The 20,116-nt window shown below is 40.9% G+C and overlaps 1 protein-coding gene across 1 annotated transcript; it reads right to left on the reverse strand.

Annotated features, from left to right (window-relative positions):
- Positions 1 to 3,803: 3,803 nt before the first annotated feature.
- On the reverse strand, positions 3,804 to 17,677 carry wnt8b (wingless-type MMTV integration site family, member 8b). Its single transcript, XM_077613141.1, has 6 exons — positions 17,559 to 17,677; positions 13,626 to 13,659; positions 11,883 to 12,021; positions 9,151 to 9,276; positions 8,467 to 8,609; positions 3,804 to 4,439 (listed from the first exon to the last, which is right to left on the reverse strand). The coding sequence occupies exons 1-6, from the start codon at positions 17,627 to 17,629 to the stop codon at positions 3,870 to 3,872; spliced, it is 1,083 nt and encodes a 360-aa protein (XP_077469267.1). The 5' UTR covers positions 17,630 to 17,677; the 3' UTR covers positions 3,804 to 3,869.
- Positions 17,678 to 20,116: the final 2,439 nt, after the last annotated feature.

The following is a 20,116-nucleotide window of genomic DNA, read 5'->3' on the forward strand; positions in this document are numbered from 1 at the left end:
TACCCAGAGAAAACCCTCACAAGACCAGGGAGAACATACAAACTCCACATAGTGAGGACTAACCTGGGATCGAACCCTAAACCCTAGAACTGTGAGGTCGACGTGCCAACCACTCGCACACCGAGCCACCTCCACACACACACACACACACTCAGAATTTTACACACGAATGAAATGATAGAATCCTGTCAAAAACGTATCCAAGATAAACAAACAAGGCTCACTGTGATTGGCTCGCCACCCATTCAGGGTGTACCCTGCCTGGTGCCCATAATTAGCGGGTATAGTGTCAGGTTCAACATTGTACATTGCCAAATTCACGCACAAAGAGGAAAGACAGTCTTCTGGAATTTTTAGTTTTAAGGAGAACGACTGCTGAGACAGCTTCCCAGCTCTGTTCTGACCTTACATGTCTTTTCCGTTGCTTTATTACATTCGGAGGCCCTGATTACAACTCTAAAGGGAGGGATGGAAAACACAAGTGAGACATCTGAGCGTGCATGTGTGTTGCACCTAGTACAAGTGTACCTAAAGACGTCCAAAATAGTCAAAACAGATGAGGACCGAAGCGTCAGGTAACATCTCGGAGGGTCTGTGCTTGGAGGGCAGATGCCATAGGTCCAGTCCTCAGGGCAGGGTGCCAGTACTCATTACACGGGTCAGCAAAACGTTCTTTGATAGCAAGGCCAAGCTTATACTTCATTGCAGACAAATTTGAGTTTGAGTTTGATTTATTTAATAAGGGACAGCACATATTAATGTAGCTGAGGGCTAATTTCCATCTTTAGTCCCTTGTGTAGGTTGAAGATAAACGATGACACATACACACAAACACACACAGACACACAATTAGCGCAGTTTTGGACACCATTGTGATCGCAATTTTGTTCGTCTAACAGTCAGACTTTAAGATGATTGGCGAAGAGGTTCAGAGACCGGAGTTCATGTATGGTAATTGGTATTGAGTTCCAGGTGTGTGAGGCACGGACAGAGAAGGTGCTTTAGCTGAATGCATTCTTTTTTTAAGGGAACTACACAGTCACCTCTAGAGCCAGCTCTTGTTGATGTGTTGGATTTTTTTGTGCAAATTCTTGCGGTGGAGGAGGAGCTTTGTTATGGAAGATTTTGTAAACTAAGGTGGCACGGGTTGACAGAGATATGGGGTTGATAAGCTCAATGAGAAACACCTGCGTCACCCTAAAGACACAGTAGGTGAAACTAATGGGCAATACATGGACAGGACACGCAATGACAAACACCCAAACCACAAAATCCTAACAAAATATGACAACATGCACCCACAATCCCACTTAAGAATTTGCATTACTTGAGAACCCTGTTTTTGTTTTTTGAATGGCATGCTTTTGTTAGCTTTAGCACTTAGTTTCAGTGGCAAAAAAAACTGTCCAATGCTCACGAGGCAATATGTCTGGAATGCTTTTCATGTGAGCGATCTTTCCGGGGGGTCAGCGGCTTTTGATTATCGTGATTTACTAAATAAGATGTCAACAAGGTGTTTCCTTGACACGATATTGAGCCAAAGGAGGAAAGTGCAGAAATGAATGCTCTACTCCCCCTTCTTCCTCAATGGGACCCCTAATCTCCTCTTTCTGGTCAGAAGGGCTTCGGCCCTCGGCTGCCGCGCGTTGGCCCCCGCTAGCGCCCAGTGCTTGATCACCCATCTCGGCGAGCATGTGTTTATAAAAGCCACTTGTCGGGGCACAATACTTGAACTAACTTCTTTTGAGGGAACAGTGTGAATCTGTGTAAAGCCTTTTCCCAAACTCCTTTCGGAGGCGACAGGCCATTGAGAGCAGCCCAAGAAGGGGGATTATCTTCCTGGACTGCGACGCATTTCCGAGAGAGCTGATTAGCTCTGCGCGCATTGTTAAATCGAGCAAAGGCAGGCCCTAGAGGAGTGAAAGGAGCCAAATAGGTGGGCCGGTTGGGATAAAGTAGCAGCAGGAAGCCTCACGCAAGTTTTCCCAACATTTTCTCCCCCTCGATCGCTGTGCTGAGGAGGCACAGTGTGAAAAAGAAGATTAGCATACAAAATTAGAGGCGGGATGATTTTTATAAGGGCAACTTGTCTTCATGCCGTCCACCGAAAATCCCCACACCACCTCCCCTCCGGGTTGTACTACTCTGTCTGGACAAAGTTAATTAAACTAGTATTAAACAGTAAAGAAACTCAGGCGTTCTTTTGAGGATTACCAAGACGAGGGAGGGGACGGGAGGGATTTGTTGTGGGGGTGAAATTGAGAAAGGCACGATGGAGCAGAGTTGAAGGGTTTTCTTAACCAGCCCCCCTTCTTGGGCCCCACCTTGAGGACCCTAACCCCCTTGTGTGAACAATGCGAGAAGTAGAGCTATGTTTACTTCAAAACAACAATCACGAGATGATACACAGTAGGTTTTTTTTAATTCTTTACATAACAGAAGAATAGAAAACAAACAAGACTAATAACACAACTAAGGCAGTGCAATAAATTAACAATGTACAGTACAAAGTGCTTCATCTTATATACATTTAAATACATAGCGAGGGCAGCAATTGAAAGCTAGAGTTGAATTCCAATGGGTTGCCAAATATAAAAAACAGACATGGATAATGAAACTTTATGGTCCTTTGTTGTTAACTCATTGGCTGTTAATGACCACGATAGACATCCAATCCATTTTGACTGGTAAAATGGGTGTCTATTATAGTAAATGGCAAGGAATGAGTTAAAAAGAATTAACTTAGATGCTCATGAACTCATTTACTTTTAGACCATTTGGACAGATCTTTCGATAGCCCTAGAATATTGGGTTCTAAGATTATGTCCACCAAATATACAAAATAAAATAAAAGACATACTTCTTTCACAGGAAATTGAAATTTTGATTATACCATGTTTGTTCTTCAGTAGAAAGGAACGCTCTTTTAACTATAAGTCGTCAATTGACTTTGAAGGCATTTTTGGTTGCTTTACGTTTACCTTACATTTCAACAGTTTTCATTCTATAGATGAGCAAAAAAATAATTACAGAGAATGTAATTACAGCAAATGTATTTAACGGTGAAATTTGGCAATTCTAACTTGCAAAATAACAGTTCTGGTCTCATGTATAACAGGGAAAAACAACACCACATGCTTTTGGTGTGTCATTAGTGAAGTAAAAGACTCAAACTGTTTTTGTCGATATAGCTGGTGAGAGTTAGTGAAAATTTGTGATCTGCGAGCTGTGGTGAAATAAAGAAATGATGTGATTTGTGTCATGATAAAGCCGCTTGAGCGTGTAGTGGTTCACTCGCCTGCGTTCTGTGCCGGCAAGCGTCGGATCGATCCCCGCTCGGTGGCGGTGTGATTGTGATTGCGAATGGTTGTCTGTCTCTATATGCCCCCTACGTCTGACTGGCATCCAGTCTAGGGTTGTAGTCTGTCTTTCGATCCAAGTCAGCTGAGATAGGTCCCAGCAACCCCTGCGAGGATGTACGGTAAATGTGTCATGATGTTCTCTGTGGTAGTTACAACCAACTCTGTGAGATCACACATGTAAATTGATGATTCCAAAGGTCTTTAAAAAAACAATGTAGCCATATCCATCAATATTGGCTGCATAAAATGTTGCCAATGACCTTGGTATAAAAAAATGAAACATCAGACCCTTCCTTACCACCCTATTTGACAAAGAGAGACTTGTCAATGCCAGTGATCTCAGTGCATTTAAAACAAAAAAAATGTCAGAATTGGAGAGATGTCTTTGCCTTAATTTTCACAGAATTAATTTGAGATTTTCTATTTTGTAGGGGAGGGGAATTACAACTTGTGTCATTGACTTAACCTCATCACGAATCGGTATGACCCAATGTACTCCAGGGTGGCTCAGTGCTTCTTGCCAGGCTTGAGGGTCTTGCGTCGTCCAACGGCGCTCTCGTTCCTCCCTCTAGTGCCTCTTCGCTTGACGCAGAAGAACTTGGTCAAAGTCTTCTTGCATTGTTCACACTTGACCGCGCAGCACCAGTGGAACTTACAGTTACAACTTGATACCAACTCAGCCTTGCGCTCTTCTACGGCCAGGCCGCACTCGCCGCAAAGCCTCTTGCAACTGCGCTTCTCCCACTTGCTCAAGTTCTTGCCCTTTTTCAGGCATTCACGGCCTTCGGTGCCCGGCAGCCCCAAAGTGCGATTTTCCAGGCAGTAGTCAGGCGAGTCCTCCAGATGGACCAGCTCCTTATGGGAGATGGAGCTGAAGGTCTCAGCCACTGCCCCCCGGCCGGCAGCGCTGTTTCCGCCCCCGCGTAAGAGATCCACCTTCAGTGCTCTGTGGTATTTCTCCTTCAGGTAGTTGCCCACCTCCCTGAATTCGGGCAGCTGCAGCCAGCAGGTCTGTGTGGTACAGCTCCCCGACACCCCGTGGCATTTGCATGTCTTCTGCATGGTCCCCTTCACCGCCTGCAATTGGGAGAAACCAGGATTTTTTTTCTCCATAATTGCCGTTACCTGCTGTACTTTTAGTTACCATTTTTTCTCTCTCCTTGAACATTGTGTCTTAAATAACACAATATTTTATTGATGGATTTTTAACTAGCATCATGCTTCCTTGTTTCAGACATTTGTTTTGCTCAGTGGCCTTGATCATCTTGATGAAGTTGCCACTTTTTCAGAGTCTATACCTGCTAGCATCAGTGTCCATTATCCAACAATACCACAAAAGAACCATTTATGGCTGGGTGTTTTGACAGAAAAACAAGGGAGGGAGTGGGTTAACCGCAATTTGCTACGACGAAGCTTCTATGTTAACATGCTGCTATCTAAGTTCATTAGGCACTATATGGATTTTATTGCTGATAGGCTCTGTTCACTGTTATACGCAACAACAACAAAAGAATTTAAAAAAAATAGACAAACAAAACTGAAACTCCATAGCTTGTGCCACTGTATTTGAATCATAGTGTTTGGGCATATATATTACACGACAACTGCATGATGATATCGGAGGATACCTTTGTTTTAGCGTTATTAATTGCATGACATTTTCTCCTTAAAACCGTTAGTGCAGCCACTCTAGAGTCGACATGCAGCAGTTCATTTTAATTTAAAATAACTGAAACTGGTATTGTAAAAAATATATATATGTCAGAATGACACCTACAGGCACAGAAACTATAAGACACATGCATGTAAAATATGACGTGCTGTATAGCTCAACATGTCAAAAACTAAAGTGGTCTAGCGGCAACACAAAAAAATATCTTTGCTTGATATTTTATATTTAAGCGAAACAACGAACAAAAGGGTACAACTCACATTACGATAACTCGCATAAAACCACATCTATTTTCAAACAGTAGGGATATTTTGGCCAATATTCTGAAGCAGCGGCTGTGAGCATAGATGGTTGTTTGTCTCCTTGCGCCCTGCTATTGGCTGGCCACCGATTCAGGGTGTCCCCCTGCCTGTTGCCCATAGATAATTGGGATAGAATATGAATGACTGAACGAATGTTTTCATGTTCACTGATCACATTATAAATTAACATTAATCACCCATCTTGTTCGTATTAAAATCTTGATCTCATCTCATTTTCTGAACCGCTTTATCCTCACTTGAGTCGCGTGGGGTACTGGAGCCTATCCCAGCTGACCAAAGGCAGGGGACACCTTGAATCAGTGGCCAGCCGATCACAGGGCACGAGGACACGGACAGGGTCATGCATGCGTAGTAGGACCCAAATGTGGGGAAGCAAGCAAGGACAGGGAGTAGAGTGCGCTAACAAAAACATTAATACCTGTGGCAGGCTTAACAAAAAATAACAAAAACTTTAAAATCAAATAAGAAAATCAAACCTGGCAGCGAGGATGTAGAGAAACGAGAATCACAGGACATGGGCAGAACAACAGAGTTCAAGTCCGACCAGATACACTGATTTTGAACAATACAAACTGACATGGAGATTAGTTCATACCTGGACAGGTTTTTGAACCCTGGACACTCAGATTAAAAGTCTGATGCTCTACCAACTTAACTACCCAGGCCCCAAAAAGCACTGCAGCTACTTCCTTACTCCAGGCCTAGGTTCAGTTCACTATTAAGTACCTTCTCGCGCTACCTCCGAACAAGGAGGTACGATTCTGTGGTATATCGCAATATTACGTTGCACAATTCGCGTATCGATTTAAAATCTGTCTGAAATTATCTTGATGAAATGATGTTTTTTAGTCATAATACACTTCTGCACCGGCCCATTAGTTGGCAGCACTCAGCAAGGGTGTGTTGCAATCTGCTGAAGTAACTATACAAAGGAGTGTGATGACATGTAGTAATACTGCTAGGATGCACGAGGCCGCTGTTTCCCAGCTCACAGTCCCGTATCAAATTTTACGAAATACATCTATACATATTACTATTTCTGAGAATGTGTGTGAGAGCGTTAGCGTGTTTGTCCGTTAACATCGGACAAAATGGAGACAACAGCGTACATCCGATTTGAATGCGGTTTTGAACAAACAATTGCAAATGTACGGCTCTAGGATGTTACTGCGCTCGATTTTTGAATTTGGGTCCCAGTTTTTCCAAAAATCAATTTTTCCACTTCCAATAAGGAATGTTGGCCCGGGGGCGATTGTGCAAACATGGCTTTGTACCCGGCCAACCTCACTACAGAGACCCAGAGAGGACATAAGTAAAATACCCATGAGAAACTGCCGCCGCGGATGCTTTGCGAGCTATACCTGCCACCATTAATACACCCGACGGGTCTCAGTCATCGTAAAAAGACAACATGGAATTTGGGAAGAAAAGGCGGCGGCTCTGTCGTACTTAGTCGACTTTTTTCCTTCCCCAATATCATTGGTCATTGAACTTGGCATACGAAGTAGATATTCATACAACTGTCACTGGCATGGAGCGGTTCAACCCAAGCGCGTCCACACAACTCAGAAGACCCATCAGTGAATCTGTGTCGGTGTGACAGAGATTGTTGTGTGTTTGTATGTGCGCCAGAGAAGTGAGAATTTCCCCAAGTTTCCATTTAAAGCATTTTGCGGTGCGGTACATTCTCGCTGAGTTGAGTTGCTTTTTTCAACGCACATGAGATCTGCTGATAAAAAATTGCGGCCCACTCACATGCCTCTCCACACCAGAAAGAGGATTCTGATTGTGGCAGCGGCAGTGACTCAGGCAATTGGTACAGGACAGCTGCATTATTTAAATCTGGCGTTTCTGTGTCACCCCTTCATGGGTTCCTTATGCAAATACATTACCAAATCACGCGCAATAACAACCTCGCCCAAGCAGGTGGGACCGGCAAATGTAGTGATACAATTTAAACATCAAGTGAATCAATCAAAACGCAAAACATCAACATTGCCATCTTCTAGATATGCAGTTTTGTTCAATAGAATAGTTTTCATACAATTGTCTGCCAGACAACAAAATTAAAAGAAATCCTCAAAACTGCTTTGTATTTTTATTGCGTTAGGTCAAATTTAAATGATTTGTTTGAATATTTAAATATATAATATTTAATTGATCAAAATACCTTGAATTGAATGGCAACACAAATAAAGGTAAAGGGAGGTGATGGCTCTTTTCAAATCATTGGACTGTGTCCCCAACAGGACAGGCACGGGTAAAACAAAAACCTGAACACCCAATAAAAGATTTCAGATGATCGTCTCGAGGTCCTCGGCTAGGTTTTTGTTGTCGCCTGCACTTCCTGACTTTAACCAACACAAACATCTGCCACTTGAAAAGAGGACGTCCTCTTTCCCTTTTTCTCAATCCAAAAGTTTCGCATTGCTCCCCCGTTGTGCCCTCCCTCCCCTAAGAAATGTGAGTATTTATTTAGCCTGTTCATTATCATCATGTTTTGCGAGACTGACGAGGCCCAATAGAGAGTCCTATTGAGCGAGGATATGAAAAAGGAGTTTTTCTGTGCCCATTTTTTTCTGTTACAATGATGCTCCAGGTGCCGTGGGGATCCCAGGGCTCGACGGGGGGTCACAAAGGCACCGTCCACAAAGAGCACTTCAGCTGCACGCCTGTGGTCCCCTCAGACTACCCCCGGAGCTGGACAAAGACCAACATAAATGTGGGATCCTTATTGCAAGAATAAAACTAAACACTTATTTAAAAAGCGGGGGGATAATACAAAATGCTGTGCAGTGTCCAGCTCCCCTGGATCTCCAATTAGGCTAGCGCGGCGGCGATTCTCGATTGTCATTCAGAGCTGTTTAAATAGACCCTTCTGGTACAGCGAACACACTGTTGTGATCAGGAACGAGTGGCACCTCACTTATAGCTGCGTGAAAGGGTTGCGCTTGGGTGGCACGCTCTCCGAGACAGGTGGGAGGCATGGAGGGGAAGACCCAAAATATCAATCTTTCATCGACTCATATAGGCACAATACAATCAGTTTCGTAAATATTGTCACTCTTCTCTACCCAACAAGTGTGAGCATTGACATGTTTGCGCGTACCTTTCTGCCAGCTTCATTGTTGTGTAGATTCATGGCCGCTCGGGCATCCTGGCCTGTCTCCAGAGCATCCACAAACTGTTTTGCGATGGCTTCGGCGAACCCAACGTTGTCACTGCAGCCTCCCCACAGCCAACCATGACCACCTAGAAGGAAGAAGAATTATTAACTAAAAGATAAAGATCTAGAATGCACCTGATGCTCAAACCATTAAAATAATTTCTGTCTTCAAGATAAAACTTCAAATTAAATTGCATACATATCTCTGGTATTGCATAGCTAGAGACCTAGGACTATTTGTCCTTGTTTTGTGTTGCTGTAGCCTTGGTAAAGCCGTAATCATACATGTTTAATCAGATAAGCAGTGATACACAATAATTACTTTCTTTAAAATATTTGAAATTTTTCATTCATTCATTTATTTTCCGTACCGCTTATCCCCACAAGGGTCACAGAGGAGCCGGAGCCTATCCAAGCCAAATGTTCGCACCCTGAACTGGTTAGCAGCCAATCACAGGGCACAATGAGACAAACTACCATTCACCTTCACACTCACACCTAGGGACAATTTAGAATGTTCAACCAGCCTACCATGCATGTTTTTAGGATTAAACCATCAATCTCAGAACTATGCACAAACCACTCAATCACAGTGCTGCCTATTTGAGATCTAAATGTGTTTCCTACCTCGTTGTCCATTGCGGCTGTCGTCACAACCACAATTGTCGAAATCCCCCATACTGCAGTTGCGAGTCAGCGTGTACATGACGCCGGCAGAGCTGATGGCATGCACGAAAGCTGTCTCCCGATTGGCTGCCACAGAGATGTTTATAAATGTCATTTTATTTTTTTTTAAAGCATAGTGTAATGCTTTTTTAGGTTCTATACACAATCACATCCATCCTATGAAGACACATGGAAAATACATCTGTGTTGTTTTGCACATATTAAAACTAAATTTTTAGAACTCATTGCTAGTGTGCTTGTTTATTTCAATTTAAGTTATGTAATATAATGTGGGAACATCACATACAATAATAATATTATCATTTCAAGTCGCATTTATATAGCCCTGAATCACAGAAAGATCCCATAGGGCTTCACAGACCCACAGTTAAAGTTAAAATATTAAATATATAGATAACTTTTAAATTAAAATAATAATAATTATAATAATTCATTCATTCATTTTCTAAACTGCTTAAGGGTTGCAGGGGGTGCTTGGGCCTATCCCAGGTAACTATGGGCACCAGGCAGGGAGAATCCTGAATCGGTGGCCAACCAATCACAGGGCACAAGGTGACAGGAGACACCCATTCATGCTCACACTCATACCGAGGATAATTTAGAGCAAGGGTGTCAGACTCGGGTTGGTTCGCGGGCCGCGTTAACGTCAACTCGATTTCATGTGGGCCACAGAAAAAATGGATTAAAAAATTACATCTATTGAATTAAAAGGGGGAAAATCAGGAAATTTAAAATACCGGACCCATTGGCAGACACTGGCGATAAGGGAGGTGGTCAAACTTAAGAAGTCCTACCAGGCCTTGTTGGCAGGGAATTCAGCGGATAGGTACCAGCTGAGTCAAGTGAAACACGCCTCTGGTGGTGAATGTAGCAAAAACCAAGGCATTGGGGGAGTTATCAGCGGCCATGTAGATTGACTTCCAGATGGCTTTTAGTCCACCCACCAGTGTGTCAAAAAGGGAAGGCAGTGCACCAACGATGTATAACGTGGAGAAGGGGCGCTGTTGAACTTGGCTCATGACCTTATGAGTCGATGGGATTAATACTTTGAAGACCTCAACTCCACATACATGCTATCCCACGGGGAAGCAGAACCCGGGGACTCTGAGGTGGGCTCTCCTATCTCTAGGGTTTAAGTCACGATGTGGTTTAAAAGCTCTTTGGTGGCAAGGCATCGGGGATAGATGAGATCGGACTGTTTTTAAAGACTCGAGAAATATGTATATAAATATCAGCACGAGTGTTACATGCTGGAATGCTGTGACTGTTTACTTCCATATTTTCCATATTTGACCGTTTTATCCAATGATTGAAAGATGTGTAGGGTTGTTGTTAAATCCTTTATTGCTTTCAGGAAATGCAATGTGAAAAGGAATCTAACTAAAAAAGGCTGGACCAAATGCATTTTTATCTAGTTATAGTTGAGGGGTTCCGGTATGGTGGGCTTAGAATTGGTTTTTGCAGATGATGTGATTCTATTGGCTTCATCAAGCCGGGCTCTTAAATTCTAATTTGATAGATTTGCAGTGGTATGGGATGCGCTCGGATAAAAATTAGCACCTAAAAATCTGAAACCATGGCTGGTACATGGAAGGGAAATGGTGAAATGGCTGGTCAGGGAGGAGGTTCATTTCCAAGTGGAGCAGTTCTAGTATCTTGGAGTATTGTTCAAAAGTGAGAGAAGAATGGAGATTGACAGTGCAGTGACGAAAACTGTATCTGTCCGTGGGGGGTAAAGGAGATTTTACCAGTCGATCTACATTCCTACCCTTATCTATGGTCGCGAGCTGTGGGTTGTGACTAGGAGAACAAGATCCCAGATACACCTGACCGAAATGAGTTTCCGCCAGAGAGTGTCAGGGAGTAGAACCTCTTATCTGTACTCATCAAAAGGAGCCAGATGAGGTGGCTGGGGTATCTTACTAGGATGCCTACTTGGGGCCTCCCTGATGAAGTGTTCCTCTATTTTCTGGCTGACCTGGGAACGCCGTAGTAGAGTTGGAAAAAGTGGCTGGGGAAGGGAAGTCTGTGCTTCCCTACTAAAGCTGCTTCCCCTGCGACCCGATGTTGAAAGAGTGGAAAATGAGGGATGTATTCACCATAATGATAATAAAATTACACAAACTTATACTCAGCATACTTAATAATGATATTAAGGAATAAATCACATTTAATAAATGCTGTATGTATAACAATAATTATATATATTATATATATAAAATATCATTCATAAATAGAAATGCATGTAATAATTGTGATGAAAAAAATTAAACGATTGTTATAAAAATATGTGTATATACATTCACAAATTTATGTCAGGCAGAGGGAAAATTAATCTGAGCTTTTTTTTAGTTCCTACATATGTACCTCCCAAAAAAATGTGAAAAGACAGTTCAGGCATTTTTTGTCTTAATCCAACCCTCCTTCTTAAAATCTTATATGTAATATTTGTCACAAACATTAGGTTAATATTTGCTTATATTCCTTAACCTGTTTGCTTGTAATGACAGTCAATCTATTCTGAATGGAAGCTTTTCCCAAAATGGATTAGGCATCCATGGCCGTTAATGTCAGCCAATTAATTAATTTGAATATAAATAAACAAACATCACTCCATGACTACTTTACAATTGTCCATTAGGCACTTTACCACTGCACTGATATGTACTCACCACTGCGCAGACCGCTGTGCGTGGACAGCTGGAGCGCTCTCTCGGGACAATTCCAGCGGTCCCAAGCAAACTGGTACTTGCACTCCTCAATGCCACTCTGGGCGCCTGCCGCCACACTGCTTGAGTAAATCAGGTACGCCTGCATGTCAAGCAATCACAAAAAGGGACACCTTGTTTAGTATGCTAGAGACACTTTCGGACAATATTTTTGTTTTGACTTCAGACGAAATGTTATGCGAGTAGAAATGTGATAATAGTAATTAAATAATCTTAATTCAAGGAAATATGTTAGCATGAGTTAAAACTGTAAAACAATTGTGAAGTTTTGTAGTAATTACTCAGTTATTATGAGTACAAAAATCTATGTAACGAAAACACAGACAGACTCGCAGGCATATATTCTTGATCCTTTGCAAAGAGCAACTAATATTATTGCAAATACTTCGTAAGACTTTGAAACCTAAAGTGGTTATGGTTACAATAGTCACAATATACAGTATACTTCTGCTCCCTGGTGGCCAAAGTATAAATAATAATAAAAATCAAATACATTTAAAAATTAAATGATTTATACGTATTAAAAAAAAGAAATATAAAATATTATAATACCAAAAACATGAATATTAGGCTGGTTGAACACTAAATTGCCCATATGTATGAGTATGGTTGTCTGTCTTTTGCCCCTGTGATTGGCTGGCCACCAATTCAGGCTGTTCCCCGCCTGTTGCCTGAAGTCAGCTGGGATAGGCTCCAGCACCCCCTGCAACCCTTACGAGGATAGACCGTAAAGAAAATGAATGAATGAATATTATTGTTAACCAATTTGAAAAGGAAATTCTGTTGTGTTAATTTCTTTGTAGATTAAAGCTAAAACTTGCCAAAATTGCATTCAGTTCAAGGTTTATCTCCTCAGCTTTGCTACTTACTATATTGTTACTGATAGCACACAGCTATGATCTCAGGAACCATATACTTTGTAAAACTTTTTTTAAAAAGATGAATAAAAAACTAACAAAAATTAATAATAGTGCTCAATAAACATACCAGCTGTGGCTGTTTGTTTTATATTGAATTTTCTGTCAATAGTTTGATATTTATTACGAAACAAGTAAGCTACATATGTTAAGCACAGTATGCAATGCTGCACTACTACCTCGTTCCTTAAAGGCACATGCACAGTCACTTTAATATGTTCTAGTAAGTTGAGACATTTTATTAATATTTGTGTGTTCAAATATGCTTATAATCGGTATTTTTATTTAATTTTTGAAAGTCCGTTCTGCCATCTATGGCGATAAATGTCAAGTCCATTTGAACTATGAAAGGATGACAGTGATCATTCACTTCCCAGTCAAAATGGATTAGACGTCTACGGCAGTCAATAAATTACTTGTGAGGTTATGTGAATGATCATATAGTTAATATGTTTCAAGTGGCTCTTTTTACTGAGGTGGAGTGTAGCATCTCATACACACACATAGGGGCCCAGGGTCTCGCTAATGATGACCACCCACTATAGCAATAGCTACCCTTGCCTCTTAACACATTCACCCACTCCTACACACACACACACACGCGCGCACCTCAGCTCTTGATAAGGTCAAGTGTACACATGCAGGAGGGGCAAGAATGAGGAAGAAAATGGCATTAAAACCACACAGGTAGCACACACACATACTCATGCATGCAGAAATTGAGGAAAAAAGGGGATGGGAAGAAGAGATCAAAAGGAAGTTGGCTTACCTTGGGTCCAGTCATCAAGAAATTATTCACTGACCTGGAAAAGAAGACAAGCTTATTGAACTCAGTGTCGTCCATAACACATTCCGCTCATTAAGTGCATGGACGTAGTAGCATGGGAAACATCCCACTGATGGCACTGCTGTACAACTTGACGCATTGAATTTGACAGGAAGCGAATGGGTTTGAGATTTTTAAAGGAAATGTTTTATTTCTTTACCCATTTTAATCATTAGCAGGGAATAATGCTGCCAGTCAAAATGGCCTAAACGTCATTAGAATTGAAAGATGAGTATATTCACACTGTGTCCTCTCAGAGTAAATAATTTGGCATTATGTTGTCGTTCCAGGGAAGGTAATGAGTTAAATACAGTCGTACCTCTACTTACGAAATAAATTGGTTGCAGAATTTTTTTTTTGTAACTTGGATTTTTTGTAAGTAGAGCAGCACTTTCTATTCATTCATTCATCTTCCATACCGCGCATCCTCGAGAGCACATGTATCAAAGTGGCGGCCCGGGGGCCAAATCTGGCCCGCCGCATCATTTTGTGTGGCCCGGGAAAGTAAATCATGAGTGCCAACTTTCTGTTTTAGGATCAAATTAAAATGAAGAGTATAGATGTATATTACATTTCCTGATTTTTCCCCTTTTAAATCAATAATTGTAATTTTTAAATCCATTTTTTCTGTGTTTTTAGTTCAAAAATCATTTTGTAAAATCTAAAAATGTATTTTAAAAAAAGCTAAAATAAACATTGTTTTAGATCTATAAAAACTGAATATTCAGGGCTTTTAATCCAGTTCTTTTAATCCATTTATTAAAAAAATATCTAAATATTATATCTAAAATGGTCCGGCCCACGTGAAATCAAGTTGACGTTAAAGCGGCCCGTGAACCAACCCGAGTCTGACATCCTTGCTCGAGAGGGTTGCGGGGGTTGTTGGAGCCTAATGCAGCTGACTTCGGGCGTAAAGGAGACTAGAGTGGTCGCCAGTCGTCTGCATCGTACACAGAAAGACCATATGCACTCACATTCATACCGCCACCAGCGGGAATCGAGCCTGCTTCATCGAAGTCAGGCAAGTGAACCTCTACACCAGAGGTACTCACACTTTTTTTGCTCCAAGAGCTACTTTTCAAGAAGCCAACCTCCCGCGATCTACTTCTCGTGTCGCAGAAGCCCAGGCTGCAAGTTAGGCTTAGCATATTCATTTTATATTACATACCTTATATAAGTATTCGTATGATGTACACCAGTGGTGTTCAAACTTTTTGCTCCAAAATCTACTTTTCAGGGAGTCAACATCCCGCGATCTACGTATTGAGCACCCCTGCTCTACACCACTCAGTACTTTATATGTAAATTATTTAATTGGTTTCATGGTCCTCAAAAAATGATAAGAAAATTATTTATTATTTAATGCATTAAAATGAATAACAAACATGCAAAAACATGTCCTATTCGTGCAGTATAGTACAGTTCAGTAAGGAGGAAGTGAACCTAAATAGCACATGAACAATTGCACATAAATACACATCTAAACAACTACAAATTAGGAATTCAAAACAACATTAAATAGAGCTCCAAAGACCTAAAAATCTCTTCATATCTCATCGTGCATTACAGAGAGGACATGCTATATATATATATATATATATATATATATATATATATATATATATATATATATATATATATATATATATATATATATATATATATATATATATATATATATATATATATATAATGTTTTCTTTGTCACAAAAAAACATTCATGAAGTTTGGTTCTTTATGACTTTATTATGGCTGAACAGAAAAAAGTGATCAAATCTGCTGGGTCAAAAATATACATACAGCAGCGCTAATATTCGGTAACATTTCCCTTGGCCATTTTCACTTCAATTAGGCGCTTTTTGTAGCCATCCACAAGCTTCTGGTTGAATCTTTGACCACTCCTCTTGACAGAATTGGTGCAGTTCACTTCAATTTGATGGCTTTCTGACATGGACTTGTTTCTTCAGCCTTGTCCACAAGTTCTCAATGGGGTTTAAGTCAGGACTTTGGGAAGGCCATTCGAAAACCTTAATTCTAGCCTGATTTAGCCATTCCATTACCACTTTTGATGTTTGTTTGGGGTCATTGTCCTGTTGGAACATCCAACTGCGCCCAAGACCCAATCTTCGGGCTGATGACTTTAGGTTATCTTGAAGAATTTGAAGGTAATCCTCCTTCTTCATTATCCCATTTACTCTGTAAAGCACCAGTTCCATTTATAGCGAAACAGCCCCACAGCATAATACTACCACCACCGTGCTTGACGCTAGGCATGGTGTACTTGGGGTTAAAGGCCTCACCTTGGCCAAACAGCTCAATTTTTTGTTTCGTCTGACCACAGAACTTTCCTCCAGAAGGTCTTAGAAGGTTTTACTGCTTCAATAAAAACACCATCTGTGAATTTGCTTTGTCTTCTTTTTAATAAATTGACAGTAGATGGTAGCAGCCGATCATTTGGGCGACCAAACCGCGACCAAAAAGACCGACGACCAAACCTCCGGGCGACCAAAAGACCACGACCAAAAGACCGGCGACCAAACGACCGCACACGGGCAGCAGGTGGGGTACACCCTGAATTGGTTGCCAGCCAATTGCAGGGCACAGGGAGACAAAAAATCCATTAATGCGCACACTCATACCAAGGGACAATTTTCAGCGTTCAATAAGGCCAAACATGCGTGAGTTTAGAATGTGGGAGAAAACCTGAGCACCTAGGGAAAAACGCAGAGTTTCAGGAAGAGCATTGATTGAACCCTTGTTCTCAGAACTGAGTGGGAAGGTCTAACTACTAATCCACCATGCTACTCACTACATGTGCATGTTATAAGGGATTCGTCATAGAAGATAAAGAATAGACACCTTAAGTGTATATCAGTCAATGCATGTTGCTCCACTGTATGGTTGAAATAATTATCCATAAATATCAAATATGTTTTGGGAAAATATCTATGGTTTTTTGTATATTTTCTTTTATTTGTGTACATTTATAAATATGTATATATAGGAAATTTATAGTCTCTTTATAATTCAAATACAACCAACTGCTTACTTGATAATAACCGGATGAATTAACACGTGATAAACAAATAGAAATGATTTGCATTAGTGGTTCATGAATTATATGGACTACATGTATTTCTAATACAATAGAAATACTTAGTTTAAACATTATATGCAGGAAGTTTCTGAAAAGTGGCACAGGTTTTTAGTGTATTTTTTTATATTAGCAAAAACTGCAGTCGTGTATGCGAAGCAAAACACTGAAAAACTAATCAAATGTATGTCTTCATTTACTTTATTCATTACCTTTCACATACGTATATACTTGCTCTTTACTTTTTTATTTATTTATTTTTATTTACCTTAATACTTCACATTTTTATTTACTAGCATTTGTTTACTTTTTAAGAATTTTAACTTGTTTTAGTATTATGCTTATTTAAAAAACAAATACAATTTTAATTTTGAAAAATCCCTACTTGTCTCATTCATTCTATCAATGATAAATGTCCACCGAGTAACAAAAAAAATGAATTTCATGATTAAAATTATTTACAAATAAATAAAACAATAACCATGCAATGCGTACAGCCAAAGATAAAAATATTACGCAAAATAACGCTCTTTTTTTGTCAGTATTTTGATTATTTGTCATTGTTTTTGCATAGCAATTGCACATAATGACACTATGGATTTCAGTTTACTGGCATAAATGTCTATTTTATCCAAACCTTGTAAAATTATAATACAATAATAATAACATAGAGAAGCAAATTATTTTGGCAAGTTTGAATGATCATATAACTGGAATAGCATCCCCCCTCCTTCCCTTGAAATACACTTTTTTGTGAGGAAGTGATGCGCAATGGAACTCACCAGCAGCAGTAGGACCTCATGTGCGCTAGCAGGATGAAAATATAGAAACAAGCCTCCAAATGCATGAACATGCTGACGAGATGCGAGATGGACCCTGAAGCTCCGAGCCTCTCGCGCAATCTGAAGAAGATGAGGGTGAGGAGGAGGGGCGGCGCTGAAATGGAGCCCTTCTCTTCTCCAACAAGAGATTATCTGCTTAATTCAAGATTGACCCCCCTCTATCTCTCCCCCATTTTCTTGTTCCCCTCGCGACCAATCCCATGAGTCGGTCTGGATGGCGGTGTTGGTGAGAGCAGATGATCAAAAGGGGCTCCCCGGGCCTTGGGGGTCGCAGGCGGGGAAGAGCCGCAGGATCATCGGAACAACTTTAACATTTTTTTTAAACATTTAATAATTATGTTATACAAAATGTGTCTATTTTAATAAACATTTTATATTTGAGTTAATTTCTTTGATAAATAAGGGGCATTAAATGTCATTATTTGTTTGTATAGTATTTCAAAATTCTAATGTATTTTTGTTAATCTGCAGTTACGTTGTAGCAATAGATAAAGCAGTCCCTCGGGTTAGTTAAAGGTCACTTTATTTTTTTTTATTTGGAAAAAACATTGGATATATTTGAAAATGTCTTGTGACATGTTTTGTTATTTACACCAAACCCCTCTGACCCTTTGTTCTTTTTACATGCAAATGGATATGGGAAGAGATACTTTCAAGGGATGTTTTTGGATTAAGTTCCAAAAAAAGAGATTCATGCGAGATTGTTTAATTTTTCTAGATGTCAGATCATACCCACTCCATTACCTCCATCCGAGTGAACTAACAACATGATTTCCACATTATACACTGAAAGTTCAATCAGACACAAAATATTGCAGACAAAGGGAATTGTTATGTTCAAACGTTGTGATAAAAATATAAACTTTCCCCTTTTTCTTTTACATTTCAAGTTTTATTGCTGCAATAATATATTTATTATTAATAATAATAGTGATAGTAATTTCATGATATATCTACGTATACATTATCTACTTTGTTAAGATGATTTACATTTAAGGACTTTATTTGTTTACAAGGAGCATTATTTATAGTAATTATTACTTATACAGGCCGACCCGGTGATTGAGTGGCCTCACAGCTATTGGTTCCTGGGTTCAAATCCAGGTCGGTCCACCTGTGTGGAGTTCGCATGGTTTCCCTGGGCCTGTGTGGGTTTTCTCCCGGTACTCTGGTTTCCTCCCACTTTCCAAAAACATGCATGTTAGGCTGATTGGACACTCTAAATTGCCCCAAAGTGTGAATGTGAGCATTTATCCCTTTCCGTCTCCTTGTGCCCTGCGATCAGTTGGCCACCGATTCAGGGTGTCCTCTGCCTCTGGCCCGGAGTCAGCTGGGATAGGCTCCAGCACCCCCCGCGACCTTTGAGGATAAAGCAGTTCAGAAAATTAATTCATGAATATAGAGCCATCCATTTTGAACTGTGCTCATCCTTGACAGGGTCGCTGGGTATGCTTTTCTTTACATGTACTTAAATAGGTTAATTCAGGCACATGACTATTATTTTTACTAGATTGGAAGACAATATAGGCCTAATAAAATAATGAATGGCAGCTTATTGGCCGAGTGGTCAGCGCGTCGGCCTCACAGTTATGGTGTCAAGGGTTCAATCCCAGGTCGGTCCTCACATTGGACAAGAAGTCGGTCCTCAAATTGTGGAGTTTGCATGTTCTCCTCGGGCATGTGTGGGTTTTCTTCAGGTACTCTGGTTTCCTCCCACATTCCCAAATCATGCAGAGTAGGCTGGTTGAACACTCTAAATTGCCCCTAGGTATGATGGGCTTGAATAGTTGTCTGTCTCCTTGTGTCCTGTGATTGGCTGCCAACAACTTCAGGGTGTCCCCCGGCTCGTGCCCGAAGCCAGCACCCCCCGTTTTCCTTGTGAGGATAAGCGTTTCAGAAAATGAACGGTTATGTCTGCGACTCTTTGAGAAATTCCGCGGCTGCCTGTAAGTAACCACAGTAGTCCAGCAGAGAGCAGAACTGCACAATTTCCAACATTGTTGCTCTTGCGCCCTTTTACCCGTCACTATCTGGTGACACCGTGTTGAAAAACCAGCTCTGTCCAGTTCGCAGCCCTTTTGACGTCCGTACTCAAACTGGTTGCTGTCAAACAAACGAGGAATGTCCTGCAAACAGTCGGTTTGCGGCGCTATCTGCAAAATCCGAAGCGAGATTAGTGACACACATGCGCACCATTTTTGTTGGCGTGTGACACGCAGGTGTTACACTGATGACAATCGCTAGGTTGAGGACGCCACGCTCAAGTCCGACAAAAAACACACTGCCTGACTGCAAAAACACGTCTGCACAATATGTCAAGAATCTCCACTAATGTAGGGCGTCTAAGGCCATGTCCAAAAATGAGTATTTTGCCCCTTCCGTCCCCCAAAAAAGGTCTACACCACCTCTTTGCGGGGAAAAATATCAGGCACACCCAATCGCATCAATGCAGGTTAATGGCCACCAATTCAGGGTGTCCCCTGCTTTTGGCCCGAAGT

This window comes from Stigmatopora argus, chromosome 11 (assembly GCF_051989625.1).
Source record: "Stigmatopora argus isolate UIUO_Sarg chromosome 11, RoL_Sarg_1.0, whole genome shotgun sequence".
NCBI lineage: Eukaryota > Metazoa > Chordata > Actinopteri > Syngnathiformes > Syngnathidae > Stigmatopora > Stigmatopora argus.